The sequence below is a fragment of the Harpegnathos saltator genome, unplaced genomic scaffold (assembly GCF_003227715.2).
Source record: "Harpegnathos saltator strain DR-91 unplaced genomic scaffold, Hsal_v8.6 scaffold47, whole genome shotgun sequence".
NCBI classification, from domain to species: domain Eukaryota; kingdom Metazoa; phylum Arthropoda; class Insecta; order Hymenoptera; family Formicidae; genus Harpegnathos; species Harpegnathos saltator.
The window spans coordinates 1,360,750-1,386,188 of NW_020230283.1; the positions used below are offsets into that span (position 1 = coordinate 1,360,750).

Sequence of the window (25,439 nt, forward strand, 5' to 3'; positions counted from 1 at the left end):
CATGCGTCTCTCAAATTACATTGATTTACCTTCTCTTTCTCTTATTCCATCATCAGTCACGCTTCCGTATAATCCACAAAAATCCATGCGATAATCAACGTGTTGACAATTCAACTATGATTATATATGATTGAGATATAACAAGAATATTCATTATATAAAATTATACGAAATAAATAGATCTGTCTCAAGTTGTAATATAATTGAGTAAATAAATGTGGAGATAAGTGAAAGAGCTAGGCGTTATTGTTCCAGCGAAGTTTGACATATAAAAAGAAAATTTGCTTTTAATTTAAACGTCTCGTGCACCCTTCTCAGTGAAAATTATAATGAAATAACGAAAAATCAAAATGAATTTTTTTATTATTATTTTATCAAATTTTATTATAATTTAAAATGGTAGAGAACAGAGTGATCTGTATGTTTGATCTGTAAACTTACATAATACAATTTAATAATTTTATGGCACAGTCTGAGTCCGTACAGCTTCGACGTGTCGCCCTCCTGCATGGACGCTCCTCCAGTCACGCACGACACCATTCCGATCGGCGCTATACCGCTGCTGGCGAGCTCGAGCTCGGATTATCAAGATGCGGTGTCGCGCGTTGTGATTGGCGCTAATCAAGTGTACCACGACTTCATCAAAAGCGACGAGGGCAAAGGTTTCTCCGGGCAAATTTGCTTCGTGGGCGACTCAGTTGGTTCGATCTTGACCTATGACGCATTGTGCAGAGCGATGCAGCATTCGCGGCAAAGCAGCGAGAACAGTATATTGGAGACCAGCAATCAGAATAATGAAAACGGTGGAAACGCTGAAGACGGCAAGCATCTCTCCGCGCCCTCTCCCAGGAGAAGATCTTCCGGCACGAGGTAAGGGATTATGTTTATGTTTATTCGCATTATCAAAGTACAGATCGAATATCTCAGAGAGAAAGAGTGTGAGCTATATGATCAAACTTATTTCAAGAAAAAGAAAACTTAATGGAAAAGCTGAATAAAAAATTTAATAAAAATTTGGGTTGAAAAATATGAATTAAAAAATATGAATTAATCGTGCGAAGCGATTTATATACATTGCTACGAGATCAACCCTCAGTAAGTTGTGTAAATTACATTTATTTAAATTAACTCGACTAATCGTTGCAATTTGCAGTGACAACAAGCTGGACTTCGAGGTGGGTGATTTCTTCACGTTTGGCAGTCCGCTCGCTTTGGTCCTGGCTTACAGGAAGATCGCCGCATCCGGCGACAAAAACAGCTTTATACCTCGGCCGTTGGTCAATCAAGTGTACAATTTATTCCATCCCACGGATCCCGTAGCCGCGAGATTGGAGCCTTTGATCTCGGCGAGATTCTCGCTAATTCCACCGATCAATATTGCCCGATATCAAAAGTATCCGCTCGGCAATGGCCAGCCTTATCACTTGCGTAAGTTTCAAGTGATTGCAAGTCGCATATAACGATAGCTTCTTCGTTTACTCGTAGACGCTCTCGTATAAGCTGTAATGTATAACACATATAAACGTAGATTGTACATTTGATTTTCAGTGGAGACCATCCAGACTAACCCGCAGCTGTTCGCTGACGGACTAAATGTTCCCAATGTTCAACTGTCGCATTTAAGAAGACTATCTGATATTTCGCTTCAGAGTACAATGTCGGGCATTATCGACAGTGTTCCTTTACAGGCGGTGTCCGCCCGTAAGTAGAAATTATTTACCGCGCATTCATGTCTAATTTCGTGACCACTTGTGAAAATTCGCCGCATTCACAATCGCTGACGACTCAGAAACTAATAATCTTAAATGATTTTAAATCTAAATCTTGGTGATTCTTTACGCATTTTGTACAACATTTGTCAATTGAGAGTATAATATCTTAGGCATTTGGTCGAGTAGAATAATTATTTAATTATCAGATAAAATGCTTATTTAATTAATAGTTATATATAGAGTAACAGTAACGTACAAAGTTTGCGATAGACTAGATATCTTTTCTTTTCGAATAAATGTTTTTCTCCGTCTGACACGCTTCTCATGTTTGTTCAGTGACGCAAAAGTGGTGGGGCACCAAGAGACTGGATTACGCGCTTTATTGTCCAGAGGGTCTCGCTAATTTTCCTACAAACGCCTTGCCGCACCTCTTCCACGCTAGTTATTGGGAATCTTCGGACGTGATCGCGTTTATCCTGAGACAATTGGGCAGATTCGATTTGCAATTGCTCGGCAATGAGGACAAAGATCTCACTTGCTTCCGTCCAGGTCAACCCAGAGAGAAATGGAATAAAAAACGTACCTCCGTTAAACTTAAGGTAAGTATTTCTTTATCGAGTATCAAGCATATTAATGAGATTACGAAGAAAGGATCTGTCATTTGTCACTTTGGGCTTCCCTTCCCTCGCTGATAACTTTGAGTTTCTAATTGACACATTGAACTTTTCACAGAATGTTGCTGCCAATCACAGAGCGAATGACGTCATTGTGAAGGAAGGCGCACCACAAGTACTAATCGCTAGGTTCATGTACAGTCCTCTTGATATGATAACTTTAACAGGTAAGCGTATGGATGAGTGAAAGTGAGTTATTTCTCCAGTCACAATCCTTACTTCTTCTTTCTCATTTAAAAAAGTCTAAGGTTTGACTTATGTAGTAATTTTATGAACTGGTTTTGATTTATATTTGGTCTCATTTGTTAATTACATTGTAAGTGGATATGTAGTGCTGTGACTGAAAATATAACAACCAGACCGACACGTACTTAACGTGTGTCGCTTCTTTGTCGCAGGTGAGAAAGTGGATATCCATATTATGCGAGATGCACCAGCAGGCGAGTGGATGCACCTTTCCACCGAGGTGACCGACAAAAACGGTAGAATAATTTACAAGATACCGGACGACAAAGCATTAGGTTACGGGCTTTACCCGGTGAAGATGGTTGTAAGGTAACGTATCTCCTTCACATCCTCGGAATTTTCAGTAAAAAAAAGAAACATTGTCAATACGAATCGTGACTAAGGCGAAAATTAACACATCGATTAATTGGGGAATTTTGAATTCAAATTCAACTTTGCTCGTTCGCGTTCGCAGGGGAGATCATACATCTGTAGATTTTTTCATGGCGGTGATACCCCCGAGAACCGAGTGCGTGGTTTTCAGTATAGACGGTTCTTTCGCCGCCAGCAGGTCGGTGAGCGGCAAGGATCCGAAAGTTTGGGCCGGTGCCGTTGATGTTGTAAGGTGACGTATCCTGAAGACGATTCTGTTGACTTCTGTTGAAGAGTTGTATCCAACTCTTTAGCTATCGTATTTGACGGATGAAGAAATCGCATGATTATTCATTTTATTGTCACCTCATTGCATTTGCAAGTGTAGAATCAACCGTAGAGAAACATTCTTCCACAAATTCTAGATCTGTCCTTTTCTTTTTTTTTCGTTATAAAAATATCAGCGAACTATCATATATCATCGTCATATTGACAAGGTCCATCGATGCTCATAGGCATTGGCAAGAACTGGGTTACCTCATTATCTACATTACCGCGAGGCCCGACATGCAACAGCAGACGGTGGTTTCCTGGCTGTCGCAACATAACTTCCCTCACGGTCTCGTCTCATTCGCCGACGGCCTGTCCAGAGATCCGCTCGCTCATAAAGCCGCGTACCTGAATAAGCTCGTGAAGGTACGTCGTCTAACATCGCGAATTGCGACGGTTCTTGCGGTACAAGGTGTTTCAGAAAGGATAGGTTGGCTGTATGTAGCTATATTCTTCTCAACAGAACAAACAAAAAGGTTCATATAGACGACATCAACTTTTTAACTAAGCGTTTTAAGCATTATGTTTATGAGAACTTGTTCGTTCGTCTCGATGAGAAGAATATAACTACATGTAGCCAGTCTATTCTTTTTAAAGCATCTTGTATATTTGCACACATAGCCGCGATACGTATACACAGACAGTGACAGAATCATGTCACACCGACTTACGGTCGATCGGACGTCTTTCAGGAGCACGGCATGATAATCCATCAGGCGTACGGCAGCGAGAAAGACATCAGTGTGTACACAGCGATAAACTTGAAGCCGAGCCAGATCTTCATCATCGGCAAGGTGTCGAAAAGGCACCAGGTCTTGGCGACAATATTATATGACGGCTATGCCGCTCATTTGAGCACGCTGCAGGCGCACGGCGGTTCGCGGCCCGCTCAGGGTAACGCGCGCATGGTGATCCCCAGGGGTCAATTCGGCCTGCCCGGACAGAACGCTTCGCTGCGCCGACGAAGGTGAGTCCACGACGCGGCAATATGCCGCGGCAGTCGATCGCCATGAGCGACCCTCCACGCTTCGCCGAATACAGTCGAATATTATTGTTGTCGGATCTTTGTTGTCGCTCGCGACACCGGAAGCTATCGTAATCGTGCATTTTCACTGTGCCGCGAGGTCAGTTGCACCGCGCAGCCGCGATATAAGATCGGGTTACTCAATCACGCTTACCGTTTCTTGCATCCATGGTTATTCTTTCACGCGATTTCGCCGCTTCCTCTTCCGTTCACGATATTTTTGGAGATCATGCAAATGTCGAAGAAGAAGTCCATCCGGCTGAGAATTCAATTCGCAAGTGACACCGTGGTTAGGTCTCCGGAGGAATACTATCGGACCGATCCGATGATAATCGCAAGATCAGTGGATTTTTCGCGACGAATTTCGCCCTTTCCGCATGTGGCAGTTTTACTGGTTAAAATTAATCGCGCGTTAGCCGATATTGGTGCGATTGATCCTCGAAGCTTCTACCAAGGAAAAAGTTGCAGTCAACGTGAGAGCAGGTTTATCGTCTTAATCCTTTGTTGCCTGACGACGCTAACCCTCTTCTTAAGAAAACTTCCAAACATTCCGATATAATTGTTCAGTTTCCTCTGGCTTTCATCAAGCGTCAACGATGGTTACGCTCACTGGGTCGTTTAGCGTAACGATCGTTAGTCGCAAATCCGGAGAGATGTTCGATGAGTCTTGCGGAAGTTTGACGCTAACATCGCTCCGGTTACCGGATGTGCGTTTAGAATTAATTAAAAAAATCCCCCCGCCACGCGACGAAGACAAGTGAAATACAACAATCGCCTAATTCTGATATCCAATAGCGCACCGCCGTTGCGGCAAATGGCTCTCGCTGTGCTTTTCTTACGGTCAGGCAAGAAAGGCTTGAGTAAGGACACCCTGTGTGGCGTTCGCGCGCGGGAATAGCCACAGCTCGCCGTGGCAAGTGTGTGTGTCCTCTGTGTGTGTGAAAACGAGCACCGGCTATGTTCCAGTAACGACACAGCGGTGAACTCCCCGGCGCGCAACAGCGTCTACTTAAAGCGGAAAATCTACCTTACTCACATCTAACACACGCCTATAATCTACGTACAATTTACTTACTCACATTGGTAATTATCTACAACCGTCTACTATTTACTCTGCGGCGTAGGCGCCGACTGCGTGGCGGCGGTCTGATTGGCAGGCCGACAGAGATGCAAAATTAAGAGGCGTTTCATTGAATATTGCGTCAGCATCAATTATGACGGTGCTCTTTATTGAAAATGCTTCGTGCATCCTTCATCGTCGATTTTGCGCTAAATAATTTCAAAGTTTGAACGGTTAATTATTAGCATAATATGTGCAATTTATATAAATTAGACCGGAATATCACATGAAACATCCCACGTGAAGCAATATTCGTTATTTGTGTTAGCAATAGCTGTCGCGTTCAATCAATTTGTAATCGAATTGCACAAAATTCTACGTTCCACGTAGACATTCATGTTTTGTAACAATTAGATTTGCGCGACTAAACAAGTTCAGTAAGTCGTTTGCCCCGGGCAAGCTGAAAGCAGCTGAACCTGCTTATCGATGTAAAAAGTTGGCGCCTACGCTCTCTGCTTCTTCCGAAATCTCCCGCGTATGTCGCAGCGTGATTTTATCGGTAGAAAGATTGTGTAAAATTCGGCTCGCTATATTCTCTTCTTATACGCGAAGACGCGAAATGCGCGTGCAATAATTATAAAAGTTAACAGTTATTCACAAAAGTGAATTCTCTATACAGACATCAAGATTTACATCAGAGTGTTGTCAGCATCTGTGAATTATTTTTCATGAGATAACGCGCGTTTTATGGCGCTTTGGAATCTCAGTCACTGCAATTAACGTACGTGAAAGAAAGATTTCAGGTTTGTAACGATATTCTTGATACCGTCACTGTGAAATAAATTAAAAACTGTTAAAAACGCGCGACGCGATCGTCGTAATTAGTCGCACAAATCTGACGAGCCTTTGAATCGATGTTTCAATCGTTTCGTTCGATGGAATCTTTCCACCTTTAAGACACGCTGTATCGACCGTGTTCCATGCTGTGTCTAAGCAGTAAAAGGGCACCCATCCGACCCATGTCGCTGACGAGTCTCTTGATTGCAGGTACCTGCTATGAGGATATGTCGCGTTGTCTCAGCGTAGTTAAATATCACTCTGTCTCTATCTTTTACTCGGCGAAAAAAGCTGTTGTCGCCACCCTACGCTCGAAACTTATAGTTTGTCCATCGGCTAGAGTACCTAATGTCCAGGATTTGTGGTTAATCCGCTCTATGACCGTCTAGATACGCCGGGCGATAGAGTCGTTTTCGTTATCCTCCCCGAAACGAACCGGTCTCACTTTAGCGACGAAGGTAAACCGCCGTCTCTTTACCTCTATATCTCTCTCCCTTTCTTTTCTCCATTTACGTTCCGCTTGAGACAAACTTGTTAGATGAGTGTTTTGTGTTACAAAACGCTAGATCCACTGCCGATCGCTCGCATCTACCGGTTTCCTCGCGGCGAACGTGATCCACGCGATTTATTAATCGAAACGCAGAACGTACATTCCAAATTTGCACATCGCGATTCGAGGATATTTTCGTTCGTAAATGTTGCATGCCTAATCAATGTCCTTCCGGTCGAAAGGAGTTTTGCTACGTGGTTCGATGTACAGTTCGAAACTTGTCCGAATGAAATTCCCTTCAAACGCGGTCTCTCTCGCTGAAATAATTTTTTTTTCTCAAATTTCATGAATTTTGTGAAATTTAATTTCGGTTCGATGAAATCCCGATTCACCCGTAGTAATTACTTTTTCCGCCGAGCACGCGTTGCGAGCATTGTGCGCGCCAATCGGACGCAGATTTTCCACGTGAAATTCACTTTTCACCGCGTCGGCTCGAATGATCGAACAACGACTGCAACAACGAGTGACTTTTCGTCCGCTGGTAGATCGGGCTGGAGTCGTTGCTTTGCGCTAAGGAAGACGAATGACGATGCGACAGCGATAGCGAACGATGCGACGTCACACACATGCACGATTATTATTATCATTATCGTTATTATAATCGTTACGTGTGAATGCGCGCAAGTGGGTGCGATCTCTGTTAGAGGATCACGCCGCGACGCCTTTTCATCATTCGATCATCATGCATCACATTGCAGCTGCGCAACGCTATAATCATTATTACTACTACTACTACTACTACTACTACTACTACTACACGTGCGTGTGCTATTACAATCTCGTCGCTCTGAGCGGTTCTGGTTCGTTCACTCGGCATTCCATCCATTCATAGGTGACGGAACCACGGAATGAAACGAAACGATAGCGTTTGAACGCTCATTGAGAAAACGAAAGCGGGCGTGACGAGAGCCGTCGTCATTATGATACCGAAATGTAAGAGAGATTCAAGCCAGTTCAATAAGACATTTTCCACATCGTAACGCGCTTGTAGAGGTCGATCGGTCTATCGGACGGACAGAAAGACGGACGATCGATCGGTTGACCGATTAGAACTCCACCCTCCATTCCCCCCTTCACATCGAAATGTCAAGTTCTATAGGTGTTTTGCTGTCTCTAGAAAAGATCTATCGTTCCACCTTTCTCGCTTGTCTACTTGTGGTTCTCTTCGTAGCACTGGCGGCGAATTTCAGATTCGTCGTGTCCGCGAGAGACAAACCCGAGGAAAATAATCAATAAAGCTCAATGTATAATTATGTATGAATATTGTTCATACAACCATGTACAATGACACGTGATTATTCGCGGGTGTGTGGCCCTATGTAGAGATACATCCAGAAAAAAGTAATTTCAGAACAAGCGAAATCATTTAAATTTTAGAGGATTTCATTCTTATATATGGCCTCAAGAGGATTCCTTTAAGATTAAGAGGAAAATATTACAAACACATTATTCTTATTAGAGGGATTATATGTTATATGTATAATGCAAATTTTATTGATTTTAATATAAATTTCCTCTTGTACACAGATTATTTAATCTCTTTTTAAGAGGATTATTATTTATTCTTACTGTACTTTATTCTTACTGGTTATACTAGTTAATTTGAAAAAATTATTATAATGTATAGCGAAAAGTAATACGTATATAGATGTACTTCTGGCTCCAGTTCTACAATAAATAGGCACGAATGAAATAAGATCATCATAACAAATAAATTTCCAATTCAGAAGTTTTGTTATGGACTTTATAGCTACAAAGATGTTTATCATAACCAATTGTATGAAACATAGTTAAAAGAAAAAATATATTATTCAACTTCTTGCAATAGATTATAAGCTATATTTGACTAGATATGAGTAAATTATCTTCATTATATGTTCACAGCAACACACATACCTTTCTTAAAAAGCATTCCAAATATTTTGAGCTATGAGCATATAGTTATTATTTTTTCGTTCATGTTTGGAGGTAGAACATGACTGAACGAAAGAAGCCGACATTCAAATCAATATATTCCTCTTTATATAAGAGGAAAATGAATTGATATAAGAGGAAATCCTCTTGAAATAAGAGGAAAACAGTTAGAATAATATCTAATAAATTTTGGATGAATGGTTCACTTTAATCGCTTGATCGAAAGAGGAATCCTTGTTCTGAAAAGGCTTCGCTTAGAATATGAGATTATGGGAAAAATCATTTTACAAATAGAATACTTTTTTTTGGGTGCAGAATTCACACATATATAATTACACATAATTTATATAGAATTATATGCGATGTTGTATAATTATAAATAATCCTTCCTCGGGACTGTACGTCCTTCTACGGCCGACGAAAGAGCGCCCGCCAGAACTACACATTGTTTATATATTGCCGAATAACGAGAAGGCCTCGATAGCTCGAGGAATCGTCCCGCTTAGTTGAACGCTTAGTACCGCAATCCCACGTCATCCGAGAGGATCAACGAATTCTTTTACACATGTGACATCTCTTAACAATAGTCTCGCTGTCATTTGCAGGGCGGACAGGCGTCTTCCGTCTTCTACATCCAACTCATTATTCATTAACGCTTCATGGAGATGTTTTGCGTCACGCTTTTCAGCAACACGATGTCTCAAACACGCCGCTTTCCCCGCTGTGCTGTTCTCATTCATCCGCTTTCAATGGCGATCTGTATCCACTCCGTTCGTTCAAGTGAATTGTACCTCAATGCGAAGCACACTATTCCACGCAGGATGCGCGATGAGATATGTATGGCAGGAAAAAGCAAGGTGACTTCTTCGTCGAATTTGGAGATTGAGAACTTAAGCTCGAAGCATCGAAGCTCGATGTTCGTTTTTCTCTTTTTCACAAGATATATCAAGAGTTGAGATCTAGCGAGTTTTTAGATATCCTATGTATTTTTTTATTATCTCGTCGGAATTTGATTCTCGTCGAAATGGATCGTTGATCCTGGAAGCATGCACTGATAAAAATTGAAGCGCTGTGAGTCTAATGAAAAACTGTTCCGTGAAGAAAGAAACGTTCCTCACCTTCTCGAAATTCGACGAGCGTTCGTTGCTTTACATATCCTCCGCCGCATTCTGTAGACATCTGTTGATATTATCTATGTATAGGGTGCAAAGAGAAAATATGTTATAGCAGCATAACTGCCACAACGACAGCAACAACAACAACCACAACCACAACAGAAGTGAATAATGTGCATTGACAAACGCAAGTGAAATTATTGTTTTCAGCCTGAGTGTGATAGAGGACGAACGAATGCATATTACTTGCGCTTTCATTTCCGAATGTGACAAATGAATAAGAAAGACATCACTGCCGCTTGTTGCACACGTTGCACAACAGAAGCGAATTAGATGACGATCTGGAAAAGAAAACCGCTTGGCGAGTCGTGTTGCTTTCGTAATGTATGAATTTCGTAATTTTCACTCGATGCTTTCTAAATTGTTCGCGTTTATTATGTACTTCGCCTTCGCGATAAAAATTTCTTTCTAATGAGAAGCTTATAATTATAAAGATTTTATGATTAATTATGAAGATTTCCTTCGATTTTTCAGGATCGGTGTACAGTTTGTTTCTGTTTCGCACAATCGATAGACCTTGATTAGACGTGCGGATAGTTGGAAGAATGCAATATATGTCATGTTCCCTCACAAGAAAAGCATTTTGCGTGTTGTCGATCGTCAGCTGACTCGATGATGACGATACGTCGAGTTAGTCGAGATGTGTCATCGAGATGACTCCGAGGACGCGTAACCCATTTCCGATCACGCTGAAATCCTCTGAAGGATGAAAATATGAAGTTTATGATCTCTGCGAAAACGTGTCTGAAAAATCTTGCCCTTGAACTTTCACATAATTTCACAATGATATAATAAATAGACACGATATTTCGAAATTATATGCTTTACACATAAATTAGATTTTTTTATCTCCGATGTCTGTAAAAACCAATCCATCTGTCTGATCGATGGAGATATTGAAGTCGGACTGGGATTTCCAGTCAATGAAAAGGGTTACCGTGGTCGTCGGTTATCTCGAGGAAGAAATTCGCGACTCGTTTATTAATTGTTACTGATTGATAGCTCTTTTAGGGCGGCGAAGCGGGCAATCTCGCAGCCACCATTAGACAAGACGCCCTTCCCGTTGGAACGATCCACAAGCGTGGGCCCACCGGCTACGCATTCGTCGGCAACACCTGCACACTCGGCGGCGTCTGAGAAACTCTGACGATTCGCGCGTTGCCGCTCGTTCTTCGAATCCCGGCGGTAACTCGCGATGAAAGGACACGATCACGACTCCTGGTTCCGTATGCAATAGTTCCCTCTTCGTTTCGTAGACCCTCGTTTCGTCGTCGACTCGTTAGACTCTTTCGTCGTGGATCATGATTATACAGTGGCGTTCATAGTTTCAGATTTGTGTGCGTGCCGACCGCGTAGAAAGTCCTTAGTCCATGTCCCGTAGGTTTCTTGATGCCGTAGACGTCGTTCCTACACACATCTCATGGACACTCTCAGTCTTGCGGATCCTTGTTCTCGCGTGGATCTCCTTGATTCCCATGTGGATCTTGGCTGTCACGTGGAATCCCGGTGCTCAGACTTACGGTGTCATGGGTTTCTTCTTATTCCTCCTTAGTTCATCTTACCTTTATTTGCTCTTTTGTATTTTCACTTCACGGAGAGAGAATCCTGATGTTGGATATTTTAAATAACAAAGTACTCCTCTGAGGACAAATTTCACACGCGGAAAGGAACGATTGAAAAGAGAGCCGTGTCGCGGTTATTAATACACAGCTATATACAGAGTGTTTCATCATTATCGTCACACTCGTGAATGGCAGATTCCTAACGAAAATCCTGACTCGAGAATATCGGGATTGTAATGGTTTTTAGATGGGAAGAATGAAGAAAGGTCGCTTAAGTATACGCGAAACTGCGAGTTGAAACAAGGTGAGATTTTCATATCTCAGCAATGGCTGAACCGATCGAGGTTTTTTTAATCCCAATCGATTCGGCCTTCAAAAATAGGAAGAAAAGTGTTCTCGTGCTTTTTGTGTACGTTGTCTATAAGTGGAGATATTTTAAGATAAAGTCTGAATTACGGAAAATTTCGATTCAGTTCAGTAAGAAACGTCGGACGCGAAGGAGTGGGGCAAGACGTGCACATTGCTTTCCCGACATCAGGGGCGCTACGAGAGCGCTGAAGAGCAGACAGCAGTGAATGCGAACAAGCGAGTAAGCGAGAGAGAGTGAGAGAGAGGTGCTTATTGACTCGTTGTTTAGGAAGATTGCTCTTCAATTCTTTTTTATAACGTAGTATACATACATTAACCTATTTCTTCCCAATGTTGCGTATACGTAACACGAAGTTTATATAATTAATTACTGACGTCAGTAATTATTTTTTTTCACGAAGTGTTAGACTAATTGTGAAATAAGTTCATTTTGACTGCATTTTGTGAAGTTAAACTTCGCAACATTGGGAAGAAATGGTGGGTTAAGTACGCAACATCGGTGCATCGTCATCAGTGGGATATACATTAGTGATTGATTAGGATTTTTTTTATTAAACATCAGTGATTGATTAAGAATATATACATACATTAAGTACGCAACATCGGTGCATCGTCATCATCAGTGGGATACATTAGTGATTGATTAGGATATTTTTTGATTAAACATCAGTGATTGATTAAGAAGTAAGTATGATTATTAACAAAAATGATTATTAACAAAAACATGCAAGGAAGTTTACGATATACTCAAACGCGGTTCGTTATATAGTGATCAAAGTATCCTGAAGCCGGAATCATTTCCATGATATTAGCGTATTTTTGGATACAGAATCTTTTTATTGTTCCTTATCTCCGAAACATTTTTTTTATTTCGTTCGCATTAATAACAATAGTTATGTAACGATTTTACTTTTCGGGGAGAAAACTATAGCAGCCTCGACATTTTCGTACTAGGATTTTCGCTTCAAAATGTCCTCGGAAATCTGCCAGTCGCAGCTGTCACCGCAATGATAGGACACCATTATTGTAGTAATTGCGCATTAATAACAGCGATAGAGTTCTAATCAACTCAAATAAAATTCCTTTCCTTTCGCAGTTCACGTCCACATGGATCGACACGATGATACAAAGACTAGATTAAAAGAATTCCTCATTCGGTCTCGCGGCTCCTGCATCATGTGGGTCCTCGACTCCGCGAACCGCGCATTTTCCTGGGTCTTCAGTTCCACGAGTTCTTGTACAGCTCCAGTTACACGACTCCTTCCGTTACACACGAAATCTCAATCATCGGCCCCTGTATTGTTCCCGTGTCGTCATTCCGGAATCGACTCGCGTCGTGTATGTACATATACTCAAAGTTTTTCACTTGCATACTTTGCGTCATTTTGATACGACGAGACATGCCAACTGGCAAACATCATCTTACGTTATAAGCTTACCGTTCTTTCTACTTTTTGAATGTATTTCTCCCACCACAATTCGGCACCCGCCAACATCCGCGCAAGTGACGCAAAGGTATAAATTGATGTATATTAGCGGAGAATTTCGTTTGGCGGAACAATGCGCCGAGAATGAGAAACTTGTTGAAACTGTTACCTGAGTCTACCCGTTGTTATTAATAAAAAGAAGTGACGTAACGTTATCTGTGACACATATACGCAAAATACACACACACACACACACACATATACATATATATATACACAGCAATGCTTAGAGATAATTAGCGTGTAAGAGGATCTGTTAGTACTCTATTCATTGCCAAAACGTTCTAGAGAGGCGTAATACGTAATGCTCTGCGGGGTCCGCGCCGAGTTATCTTTCAGGGCCGCTTCTTCGCGCGTGTCACTCATATAATCGGAACAGGAGGAGGCGAGTTCGCGCGTGGTAGAAGGTGCGTCTCATTACTGTACGCGATCTCCACCGACTCGCGACTTCGAGCTTCCTCCGTCGTAGACGTAGACGAGAAGGAGATTCGATGCCCTTCCCGGAACGATCAAGTATTATTTATTCGCGGAAACAATCGCTACGAGCCGAAGCACGGTGTTTTATTGGTGAGAGCCGACCGGACAAATGTTTGTAACACAAGGAGTAATAGTTACGACGATATCGATAGTATAGTATACGGAGAGAATATTATAGCAGAGATTTTATCTTACTGTGTTGAGAGAAGAAATATCTAAGTAAATAATATTTATTCGCTGGATAATAATGACACGTTTATTTAAATCTAAATTTTTTTATTCTAAGAGGATAAATTGAATTGCTTTCGTGGAAAACTACGATTCTTAGGAAAATTTGTATTTTCACGTTTGAATAAAAATTTTATCAGTGTAAGTAAAAAAATATACTAGTATCCATCGAATAAATATTTTTTATCCTTTAGATATTTTTCTCTCAGTTTAACAAACATGACGGATACAGAGCAACAAGATTGTAAATAAGAAATTTCCTCATTTAACATTCTTATTTACGATAAATGGTCTTTTTTTAAGTTTCTTTTAATTGTAGATAGTACGTACTTAAAGATATCCTTTAGAGTTCCGAAAATATAAATAGCGCATATAAAGCAGAAGGATAATAAAAGAAGACAGAATGTCGGTATATTTTTCAGTTATAAAATTCCAAAAGAATTTCTTATTATAATTCTTATCATAAAATTTTCTCCATTAATAATTTTTTTAAATGAAAATGACAGTATGTTTATCTACAGTTCTTGACGCTTGAAATAACATCACTGATTTGTACATTTGGTATTTTTTAGAATAATTTTCTTTCTTCTTTTATTCAAACTTCTCTTTTTGCGACGGCATTTCAGGAGCGTTTTCCGACGATGACGAAGAGCATTTCGCGCGTTAATCTGCAAAGAAGGAATAAATCGAGCGTGCGTCACTGTTAGACGAAGCATCGAGATATTTGGAGAGGATATATAGGTCGTACAAAGAAGCTGCTCCCTTTTGTTACATAGACGCATAAAGAATTTGTAGCGGGCGATGTAAATAACGTCAGATGTTGTGTAAATAATCACGTTAATTGCGTGGAGAATATTTGTGAGGAATGAGGGAGAGAGAGAGAGAGAGAGAGAAGGTCGAAATGACTAGCTGCTAGATGCTTCGTCGATAATAGTTTAAGGAGAGAAACGCGCGGACTCGGAGCCGAGACGAAGGCGCCGTTGATTAGTTTATAAGTCGAGATTGAACGAAGCAGAACTCTGTCTCTCGACCACGATCTTCTGTTCCTGCGAATCTCGGGATTCCCGCGTGTGTCTAAAAACAGTTAGCACTTCGTCGGAAAAGTCGATCGACGAGTCGAGAGAAAGGAGGAGAGAGATTATTCGTCTTGGCTCCCGAAACCGATGGGAATAGAAGTGTGACATAATCAACGGTGTTTCATTACGCTTAAATCTATGAGAATTGATGTTAGGAAACAGTATATCTTTCCTATTGGACGCGACTCGATGTGCAAGGTGTCCTGGGACACACGTCGGTGACAGATTTCCCACGATGCTTTTTATTTCTTAAGAGGGAAATTATGTCATGCGGAGCAGACCGTTTTCAAGACTATTTTTATGAATTTTTTTAACAGAAACAGTAGGATCAATGGATTTGAAATTTTCATAGTGTATTCATTAATGTTCAAAGTATAAAATAAATTTGTTACTATTTATGTGGGAAGTATATATAAAACTTTAAACGCGTTTATCTGGAAACATCATTTTCTTAAACTGTCGACACGGTTACGCAAAAACTACCGAACCGAATAATTTGAAATGTTTACATAATGTACAGTAGACATATAGTTTTCGCCCCTATCTCGAACACAGTTATATTTTGTTTTATTCATTTTTTTTAAACATGATTACAAGTTGAAAAAAGTTTCATTTTCGATTTCGATTCATTTTTTTGTACACTCATTATTTTTCTAAACTTTGCTTCACTGCCTTCATTTTAATACGGGCTATGGCAATTGTATATTTTAAAATTCTTTCTCATTTTTTGATTTTAGAGTAGTGAGAGATCCGGAATTATGTCGATAGCAAACATAGAGCTCGCAAACGGATGACTGCATTTTTATCTATAATAACAAATTGGATCTATCTATAATAACAAATTGGATTCTTGTGATTCAATAAAATTTATTTTATACTTTCAACATTAATGAATACACTGTGAAAATTTCAAATCCATTGATCTTACCGTTTCTGTTAAAAAAATTCGTAAAAGTAGCCTTGAAAATAACCTTTCGCATATAATTCCTCTCTTAATAGAAAATTCATCGACTGTTCTTTCTACGGCTGTTTCGGTTTTAGAATCAGCGTTCATTTATTTATTCGCGATCACGGATAACGCAACACAATATTTTAACCCTTTGCCATCGATACTTCCCGTACGGGCATGTTGACACGATGTATTGAATTATAAAAGATACCAAGTGCACAAAGTTAAATTCTATTTATTCAAGTTCATTGTCACTGCAAATCGACTGACATTGATCCTCTTATCGTCGAGTAATGTGCAGATAAATTTTCTGGTCGGTTTCCTAAGCAGATATGTAAATGAGAGATTAACATAAGCGAGAGGCGCGATCGCCTTGCTGCGTTGACCTACCGATTTGCTTCCAAGGACACCTTGTGGAATAGAATCGAGCGCAACGAAGGAGACGGAGATTAAGAATTTGTCAATGAGCGAAATGTTAACGGTGTATCGGTGGCTTGATTGTTGATAGATTCGATCGGAATGTCGCGACCGAACGATCAGTAGATCTCTTCTGTGATTTTTCACGACAATGTCGTTGTCGTTGTATCGCCGTTGCGCAAATATGACAAGAGAGATGCACAACGGAAACAACGACATTGTCCGTTGAAGGTCATAGAATTGGCTTACTTTAGCCGTATTTTGGATGCATGGAAAACGCTAAACATGCCTCTCTGATTCTCAAGCTGAAACAATGTTACACGTGTCGCTCATGTGAGAAGATCCAAACTTGGAATTAGAAAGGCATATTAACACTAAAACTACACCGACAATTAATGATGAAACGATCTGTTTCTACCGGACTGGTCGAAGTGACAGGATCTTGAAAAAGAAATACGTTATTCAAAAATGTTTATTATTTTTAGTTTTATCCAACGTCTATTAAAATGGTGTAAAATGCGTCGTTATATGAATTTGAGTAATTTTTATAAGAAAATTATGAACCAGTCATTTTGGACTGCTTAGCAGTTTTAGTGTTAAGAAATGGAGATCCAGAGAGAGAGAGAGAGAGAGAGAGAGAGAGAGAGAGAGAGAGAGAGAGAGTCGGTCATATATTTCTCCTCCAGTGTAAAAGGTGAAAATTTGTAACTTTGAAGCATTTTGAAGCGTTCTTGCTTTCACAAATTTACACTAGAGGAGAGATTCACATGATCGAGTCTCTTCGGTCGTAGCGTCGACTCTGCTTCTCCACCGGAATTTGTCACCAACATCGCACAGAGCCCACATGACGGATCGCGCGTCAAACCTGTCGCTCCTTCGTCGAGCGACCATCCTAACGGAATTGTTTCGCGTTCTCGACAGATTTGTCTGGCGTGGTGCTCAACGATCCTCTTTGCGGCGCATCATGTCGCGTCCCGATAATCTCCCGATCCTTCGCACGAGGAAGCATTACGTATTGCTCAAACGCTATATTAGCTGTGGTGCTTGCATTAAGCAAGTTAACATTATCATTAAACATTGACTGTGTCTGTCTGTATCGTTATAATATGGCACGAGAATAGCTCTATATACAGACGTGTACATCTAAGGAGGATATAAATGAAAGAGAGAAATACATATATACATAATATACAAAAACCGTGAACTTGGAAATATATACGAGTACATATACACATGTGTACACACACACATATGTATATATGTATTCCTACGGGGTGTCCGCGGAGTCGGAGGAAAATCCATTTCAGCCCCCGTCGAGTCGTCGTTGAGACGACGAGATTAACTCGCAGCGCGCCGTTTTTCGGCGAGATTTCGCGTCGTTCACTGACGGATCTCCCGAAATTCTGATTACGATCAGATCTGTTATCGTGTGCCGTTAACGACGGGAATCGCCCGAAAGGCGAGCAGCGAACGAGTGCTAGTGAAATTTTGATTTAAGATTCTCTGCGCCGGAGTGTTGGAAATGTTTTCTTTTCCGACTGTATTATTCCGTGTTACTTGTGGCTAGTATATGTTACTCGCTAGTGTAATTAAAATTAATTACTTTTACTTGAAACTAGATAGTCGTGACTACGTCGATTGTGCTTGTAGCTAACAAGAAAACGTTTGGAAGTGTGTTTCGCGCCAATATCGTCGGCCGGTTGAATATGTCGTAAGAGCAAAAAAAAGTCTTAGGCGTGTCTTCAGCTGATGTTTACCACATATAGACGCTCGCACATCAAAATCGCCGAGAGAAGCTTGCAAACGTTTCTTTGTGGAACTTAATTAGCTACGAAAAAAAATGACGATCGATTACTACGCAGTATTTATGAGAGACTACTTAATGACTACGCTAATTGATTAGAATGGAAATAATCAGTTGTAATGATAAAGATGACTTAGTGACGCGTAGCTTATAAGTGTCTGGTATTATTGTTATTGTCGCGACCCCCGTCGATGAGGCAGACTTTTCTAAGAATTTGGGAGTATAACGATGAGAATTGAACAATCTCCGCTAGGCACGCGATTTAGCGGACACCTCGTAGATGCGTAAGCGACTGCAAGAGATATTTCACTTGTATACTATATGGACGCGAATGTGGATCCCTAAACTGACCGGTAATGAGAGTTATATTTTTGTTAGCGTAACTTAAAGTGACAAGTATTGTAATAAACCAACTGGAAGAATCATTGTTTTGTATTACGCGCTCTCGCTCTAGTATGTAACAATTGTTTTATATATATACATATATATATAATATATATATATAATAATGTTGACTACTGTGGTTCGAGAGACTCTTCGATCGAATCCGCCATTCCTACGGCGAGATACATCCGTTTCTTTTCGTAGATAAGGGAGATAAAAATGACGCTTAGCGAAAAAACCTGTATTTCACCTCCTTCATTGGGTATTAATAGATGGTAAATAATCATAGTGATTTAATTATGCATTTTATTATTGTTCCTTTCTCGGTTTTTGTCAATTTGCATGAAATGGAAAAGTCTTTTAACACTTGCTGTTAAGTCGTGAACCACAATTTCAAATCTCGGACAAAAATTTAATGGCCTTCATTAAATTTGTCCGAGACTAAACCAAGCGAGAGCCGAATTAAATCTTTCAACAGGCTCCTGAAAAATATTTTCTGCAAATATAATGTAAAATTTAGCCACGAAACGATACGATGCATGGAAAACTCAAAACAATAGATTAGAAGCGCGTAGACATACTGGGGCTGGGAACAAAAAGAGGACTTACAAAAAGTACGACAGAAGCTGTAAGCAGACCAACCAATCACAGTTGAGAACGTAAGCAGTGACGGCCGGTAATTGGTTGGTTTGCTTGGCTAGGATCGTTTAATTTTCTTACCGCTTAAATTTCTTTGTGTATCCCCTCTCAGTGATCGACGCATCCAGCGATCGAATTTAAGCGCGCGACCTTCAAGGTGGGGATCATTGAGCGCTGGCTCTCACGACGTTATAGTTCGTGCCGGCAAGAGATATACATGTTACGGATTATTTTATTCTTTCCGGGTTATTAAAATATTAATCAATTAGATTCTTGCGGATATTATTTTATTTCATCCGTGCATCTTCGCATCTACGCGAGCATTAGAGTCAGTGTTAGTGTTACTATTAGTGCAACGAGGGAACAGTCAAAATGCTACGTCGAGAAACCAAGGTCAACGACAAAGGGCGAAAGTTCTAGAAAGCTGGGTATGGATAACGACGCATCAAACATCTTCAGATCAATTGCCAAATCAATTATTATACAAGTTTCTGTCTTTTACGAACTTTTACGGACGTTTGACGAACTTCTCGAGAACCAGAGAATACCCGAGTCGAAATTTAAGCCGACAGATTGTCGTTATATGACGGATAATTATAACTTTATTTATTTCCGATCATTGAATAATTTATACTTGTATGTGTTATATTATTTTATACAAGAAATATTGCAAATAGCGGAGTGTTCATGTACATATTTATATAATGTATTTTATGTTCATGCGTATATATTTATTTATGTATTTATATATATGTATATACAGGGTGGCCCACGTAAAGTGTTACAAGTCCATAACTTTAAAAATATTTATCAAATGAAAAAATTCTTCAAAGGAAGTTTCATGTATTCGAGAAACCTCTCTAACTACATAAACATAAAGTCGCCCCCGCTTCCCCTTTAAGGATGGACGGGGGTAACTTCATAATTTGAAAATAATTTGAGAACTATAAAATGTTACATATTTGGATTCTACGGGTGAAAACAAGTAAATTTTATCGGAAACATTTGTTTGGAAAATGCTTCTATCAAAAGTTATAAGCATTAAACTTTTAGCGATTTCATTCATGATTGAACTCCTTTGACACAAAGTTGCGTTCGCGATATAACAAAAGACCTTAGAGTACATACTTGATGTTAACCAAAAGAAACATAAATAAATACGGGAAACGGGTCTGTGATCTGTATTTATGTTTCCCGATAAATGTGTTTATTTATGTTTCTTTTGGTTAACATGAAGTATGTATTCTAAGGTTTTTTGTTTTTTTATCGGGAACGCAACTTTGTGTTAATGGAGTTCAATCATGAATGAAATTGCTAAAGGTTTAAATGCTTATAACTTTTGATAGAAGCATTTTCCAAACAAATGTTTCAGATAAAATTTACTTGTTTTTTCCCGTAGAATCCAAATATGCAACATTTTATAGGGGGTTCCATTTAAGATTATGAAGTTATCCCCGCCCTCCCCTTAAAGGAGAAACGGGAGCGACTTTACATTTATGTAGTTAGAGAGGCTTCTCGAATACATGAAACTTCCTTATGAACAATTTTTTGATTTGATAAATATTTTTAAAGTTATGGACTTGTAACAGTTTACGTGGGCCACCCTGTATATTTTCCGCCCACTGTCGGGAGGGGCCAATTGTCTCTCGACAATAAAATATCTAAGCTTTTTCTGCGCCTGGCCTATGCCACGAAGTTTTTTGTGTTCTAACTTCGGAAGGTTTAGAGCAACATTGATTGTAAAATAAAATAGAGTTTTGGAGTATGGAGAGTGGAGAAAACCGTGAACAGTTTGGAAAGTGAAACTTTATCGGGCTGTGCAACAGGTAGCTACGAATTTTTCAGTGAAAACAGTTAAAGTGAAAAAAATTGGACCGTTATGTCTTTTTAATTGTAGATATCAGGGTATTCGATTCTGTTCTTTATTTTATGTTACTCTTCGCATATATCCTTTCATAATATTATAAGGATATAAAAATCGTTTCATTATACTTGAAAAATCGAAAAATATTTATTGTATGCAATTGTTTTATATTATATTGCGTTATCATGTATTCGTTGCAACACATGTAAAAATAAATTCGTAAGAAATAAATATCGTTTTGAAATATATAATAGATTTACCTGATTTAAATAGTTTTCCTTTAAACAGTACCTTTGAAAATATCCTTATTGAATATATCCATATTCCGATTCCTGGCGAGAAAATTAAATTTCCTCGGTTTTCGCACTTTGTATCAGGAGAACATGATAACCGAAGAGGTATTCCGATTCCTGGCGAGAAAATTAAATTTTCTCGATTTTCGCACTTTGTATCAGGAGAACATGATAACCGAAGAGGTATTCCGATTCCTGGCGAGAAAATTAAATTTTCTCGATTTTCACACTTTGTATCAGGATAACATGATAACCGAAGAGGTATTCCGATTCCTGGCGAGAAATTTAAATTTTCTCGATTTTCGCACTTTGTATCAGGATAATATGATAACCGAAGAGGTATTCCGATTCCTGGCGGGAATTTAAAATTTTCTCGATTTTCGTACTTTGTACCAGGGGAACATGATAACCGAAGAGGTATTCCGATTCCTGGCGAGAAATTTAAATTTTCTCGATTTTTCGCACTTTGTATCAGGATAACATGATAACCGAAGAGGTATTCCGATTCCTGGCGGGAATTTAAAATTTTCTCGATTTTCGTACTTTGTACCAGGGGAACATGATAACCGAAGAGGTATTCCGATTCCTGGCGAGAAATTTAAATTTTCTCGATTTTCGCACTTTGTATCAGGATAACATGATAACCGAAGAGGTATTCCGATTCCTGGCGGGAATTTAAAATTTTCTCGATTTTCGTACTTTGTACCAGGGGAACATGATAACCGAAGAGGTATTCCGATTCCTGGCGAGAAATTTAAATTTTCTCGATTTTCGCACTTTGTATCAGGATAACATGATAACCGAAGAAGAGGTATTCCGATTCCTGGCGGGAATTTAAAATTTTCTCGATTTTCGTACTTTGTACCAGGGGAACATGATAACCGAAGAGGTATTCCGATTCCTGGCGAGAAATTTAAATTTTCTCGATTTTCGCACTTTGTATCAGGATAACATGATAACCGAAGAGGTATTCCGATTCCTGGCGGGAATTTAAAATTTTCTCGATTTTCGTACTTTGTACCAGGGGAACATGATAACCGAAGAGGTATTCCGATTTCTGGCGGAAAATTTAAATCTTGTCGATTTTCGCACTTTCTATCAGGAGAACATGATAACCGAGTAGGTATTCCGGAACCCTACGGGAAATTTGGATTTTCTCATTTTCCCGATTTTTGGACTTTATAACAGGAAAAGATGATAACCGAGGAGGTATTCCGGATTCTGACGAGGAATTTGAAAATTTTCAAATTTTTTATAATTTCTCCATTTTCACGTTTTGTATTAGAATATAAATAACTGCAGAGATAACATGAATATGCGGCGGGAAATTAAAAAAAATTGCAATTTTCAATAGGAATTGGATTTTCAAAGGTATGGTTTAAACGAAAGATTGTTTAAATAAGATAATTCTATCATATATTTTGAAAGTGATATTTATTCTTTAAACATAAAATATATAATATAAATATGTACATGAAACACTCCGCTATTTGCAATATTTCTTATATAAAATAATATAACACATACAAGCATAAATTATCCAATGATCGGAAATTAATAAAGTTATAATTATCCGTCATATAACGACAATCTGTCAGCTTAAATTTTGACTCGGGTATTCTCTGGTTCTCAAGAAGTTCGTCAAACGTCCGTAAAAGACAGAAACTTGTATAATAATTGATTTGGCAGTTGATCTGAAGATATATGATGCGTCGTTATCCATGCTCGGCCTTCTAGAACTTTCGCCCTTTGTCGTTGACTTTGGTTTCTCGACGTAGAATTTTGGCTGTTCCCTCGTTGCACTGATAGTAACACTAACGCTGATTCTAATGCTCGCGTAGATGCGCAGATACACGGATGAAATGAAATAATATCCGTAAGAGTCTAATTCATTAATATTTTACAATCAATGTTGCTCTAAACCTTCCGAAGTTTGAACACAAAAAACTTCGTGGCATAGGCCAGGCGCAGAAAAAGCTTAGATATTTTATTGTCGAGAGACAATTGGCCCTCCCCAACAGTGGGCGGAAAATATACAGGATGGCCCACGTAAACTGTTACAAGTCCATAACTTTAAAAATATTTATCAAATCAAAAAATTGTTCATAAGGAAGTTTCATGTATTCGAGAAGCCTCTCTAACTACATAAATGTAAAGTCGCTCCCGTTTCTCCTTTAAGGGGGGACGGGGGTAACTTCATAATTTTAAATGGAACCCCCTATAAAATGTTGCATATTTGGATTCTACGGGAAAAAACAAGTAAATTTTATCTGAAACATTTGTTTAGAAAATGCTTCTATCAAAAGTTATAAGCATTTCAACCTTTAGCAATTTCATTCATGATTGAACTCCATTAACACAAAGTTGCGTTCCCGATAAAAAAAAACAAAAAACCTTAGAATACATACTTCATGTTAACCAAAAGAAACATAAATAAACACATTTATCGGGAAACATAAATACAGATCACAGACCCGTTTCCCGTATTTATTTATGTTTCTTTTGGTTAACATCAAGTATGTACTCTAAGGTCTTTTGTTTTTGTTATATCGCGAACGCAACTTTGTGTCAAAGGAGTTCAATCATGAATGAAATCGCTAAAAGTTTAAATGCTTATAACTTTTGATAGAAGCATTTTCCAAACAAATGTTTCAGATAAAATTTACTTGTTTTCTCCCGTAGAATCCAAATATGCAACATTTTATAGTTCTCAAATTATTTTCAAATTATGAAGTTACCCCCGTCTGTCCTTAAAGGGGAAGCGGGGGCGACTTTACGTTTATGTAGTTAGAGAGGTTTCTCGAATACATGAAACTTCCTTTGAAGAATTTTTTGATTTGATAAATATTTTTAAAGTTGTGGACTTGTAACACTTTACGTGGGCCACCCTGTATATACATATATATAAATACATAAAAAAATATATACGCATGAACATAAAATACATTATATAAATATGTACATGAACACTCCGCTATTTGCAATATTTCTTGTATAAAATAATATAACATATACAAGTATAAATTATTCAATGATCGGAAATAAATAAAGTTATAATTATCCGTCATATAATGACAATCTGTCAGCTTAAATTTCGACTCGGATATTCCCTGATTCTCGAGAAGTTCGTCAAACGTCCGTAAAAGTTCGTAAAAGACAGAAACTTGTATAATAATTGATTTGGCAATTGATCTGAAGATGTTTGATGCGTCGTTATCCATACCCAGCTTTCTAGAACTTTCGCCCTTTGTCGTTGACCTTGGTTTCTCGACGTAGCATTTTGACTGTTCCCTCGTTGCACTAATAGTAACACTAACACTGACTCTAATGCTCGCGTAGATGCGAAGATGCACGGATGAAATAAAATAATATCCGCAAGAATCTAATTGATTAATATTTTAACAACCCGGAAAGAATAAAATAATCCGTAACACGTATATCTCTTGCCGGCACGAACTATAACGTCGTGAGAGCCAGCGCTCAATGATCCCCACCTTGAAGGTCGCGCGCTTAAATTCGATCGCTGGATGCGTCGATCACTGAGAGGGGATACACAAAGAAATTTAAGCGGTAAGAAAATTAAACGATCCTAGTCAAGCAAACCAACCAATTACCGGCCGTCACTGCTTATGTTCTCAACTGTGATTGGTTGGTCTGCTTACCGCTTCTGTCGTACTTTTTGTACTTTCTTGCGAGAGAGACAGACTATCAGCGCAACTTCTGATTGGATGCTACCTTTCTACTTTCTGCTTTTTTGCTAAGATGTGATTTCACCCTAATGTTCGTCGCGTGCTGCTATAGATGATATCGAGCATGGCAGTTCTCTCCCTTTTGTCAGTACGAAAATTTACTTACGGCTAACAACGTCTTTAACGTCTTTAATATTACTTTTTCAGTAAAGTGGTTCTATATATCGTAAAGGCCCATCTACAATGGCTGCAAGAATAAGCTTGTAAGCGTAAGCAATAAAGGCTCGTCTACAATAGCTGTAAGAGTAAGGCTGTAAGGCTGTAACGT

At 39.2% G+C, this 25,439-nt stretch overlaps 1 protein-coding gene across 15 annotated transcripts in view; it reads left to right on the forward strand.

Annotated features, from left to right (window-relative positions):
- Positions 1-12,488, forward strand: part of rdgB (retinal degeneration B) — a 41,015-nt gene extending 28,527 nt beyond the window's left edge. For 8 of the 15 annotated variants that reach the window (XM_025302158.1, XM_025302157.1, XM_025302159.1 and 5 more), the window contains 10 exons: positions 472-870; positions 1,154-1,428; positions 1,549-1,701; positions 2,049-2,311; positions 2,445-2,553; positions 2,785-2,941; positions 3,087-3,236; positions 3,499-3,679; positions 4,006-4,280; positions 10,876-12,488. In XM_025302158.1, the coding sequence (XP_025157943.1) occupies positions 472-870; positions 1,154-1,428; positions 1,549-1,701; positions 2,049-2,311; positions 2,445-2,553; positions 2,785-2,941; positions 3,087-3,236; positions 3,499-3,679; positions 4,006-4,280; positions 10,876-11,020 (2,107 nt within the window). In that variant the 3' untranslated portion in view covers positions 11,021-12,488. Of the gene's footprint in view, positions 1-471; positions 871-1,153; positions 1,429-1,548; positions 1,702-2,048; positions 2,312-2,444; positions 2,554-2,784; positions 2,942-3,086; positions 3,237-3,498; positions 3,680-4,005; positions 4,281-5,132; positions 6,693-7,616; positions 7,718-10,875 lie in introns of those variants that run through there. The other 7 variants (XR_003113460.1, XR_003113461.1, XR_003113463.1 and 4 more) reach the window with 7 other exon arrangements.
- The last annotated feature ends 12,951 nt before the right edge of the window (positions 12,489-25,439 follow it).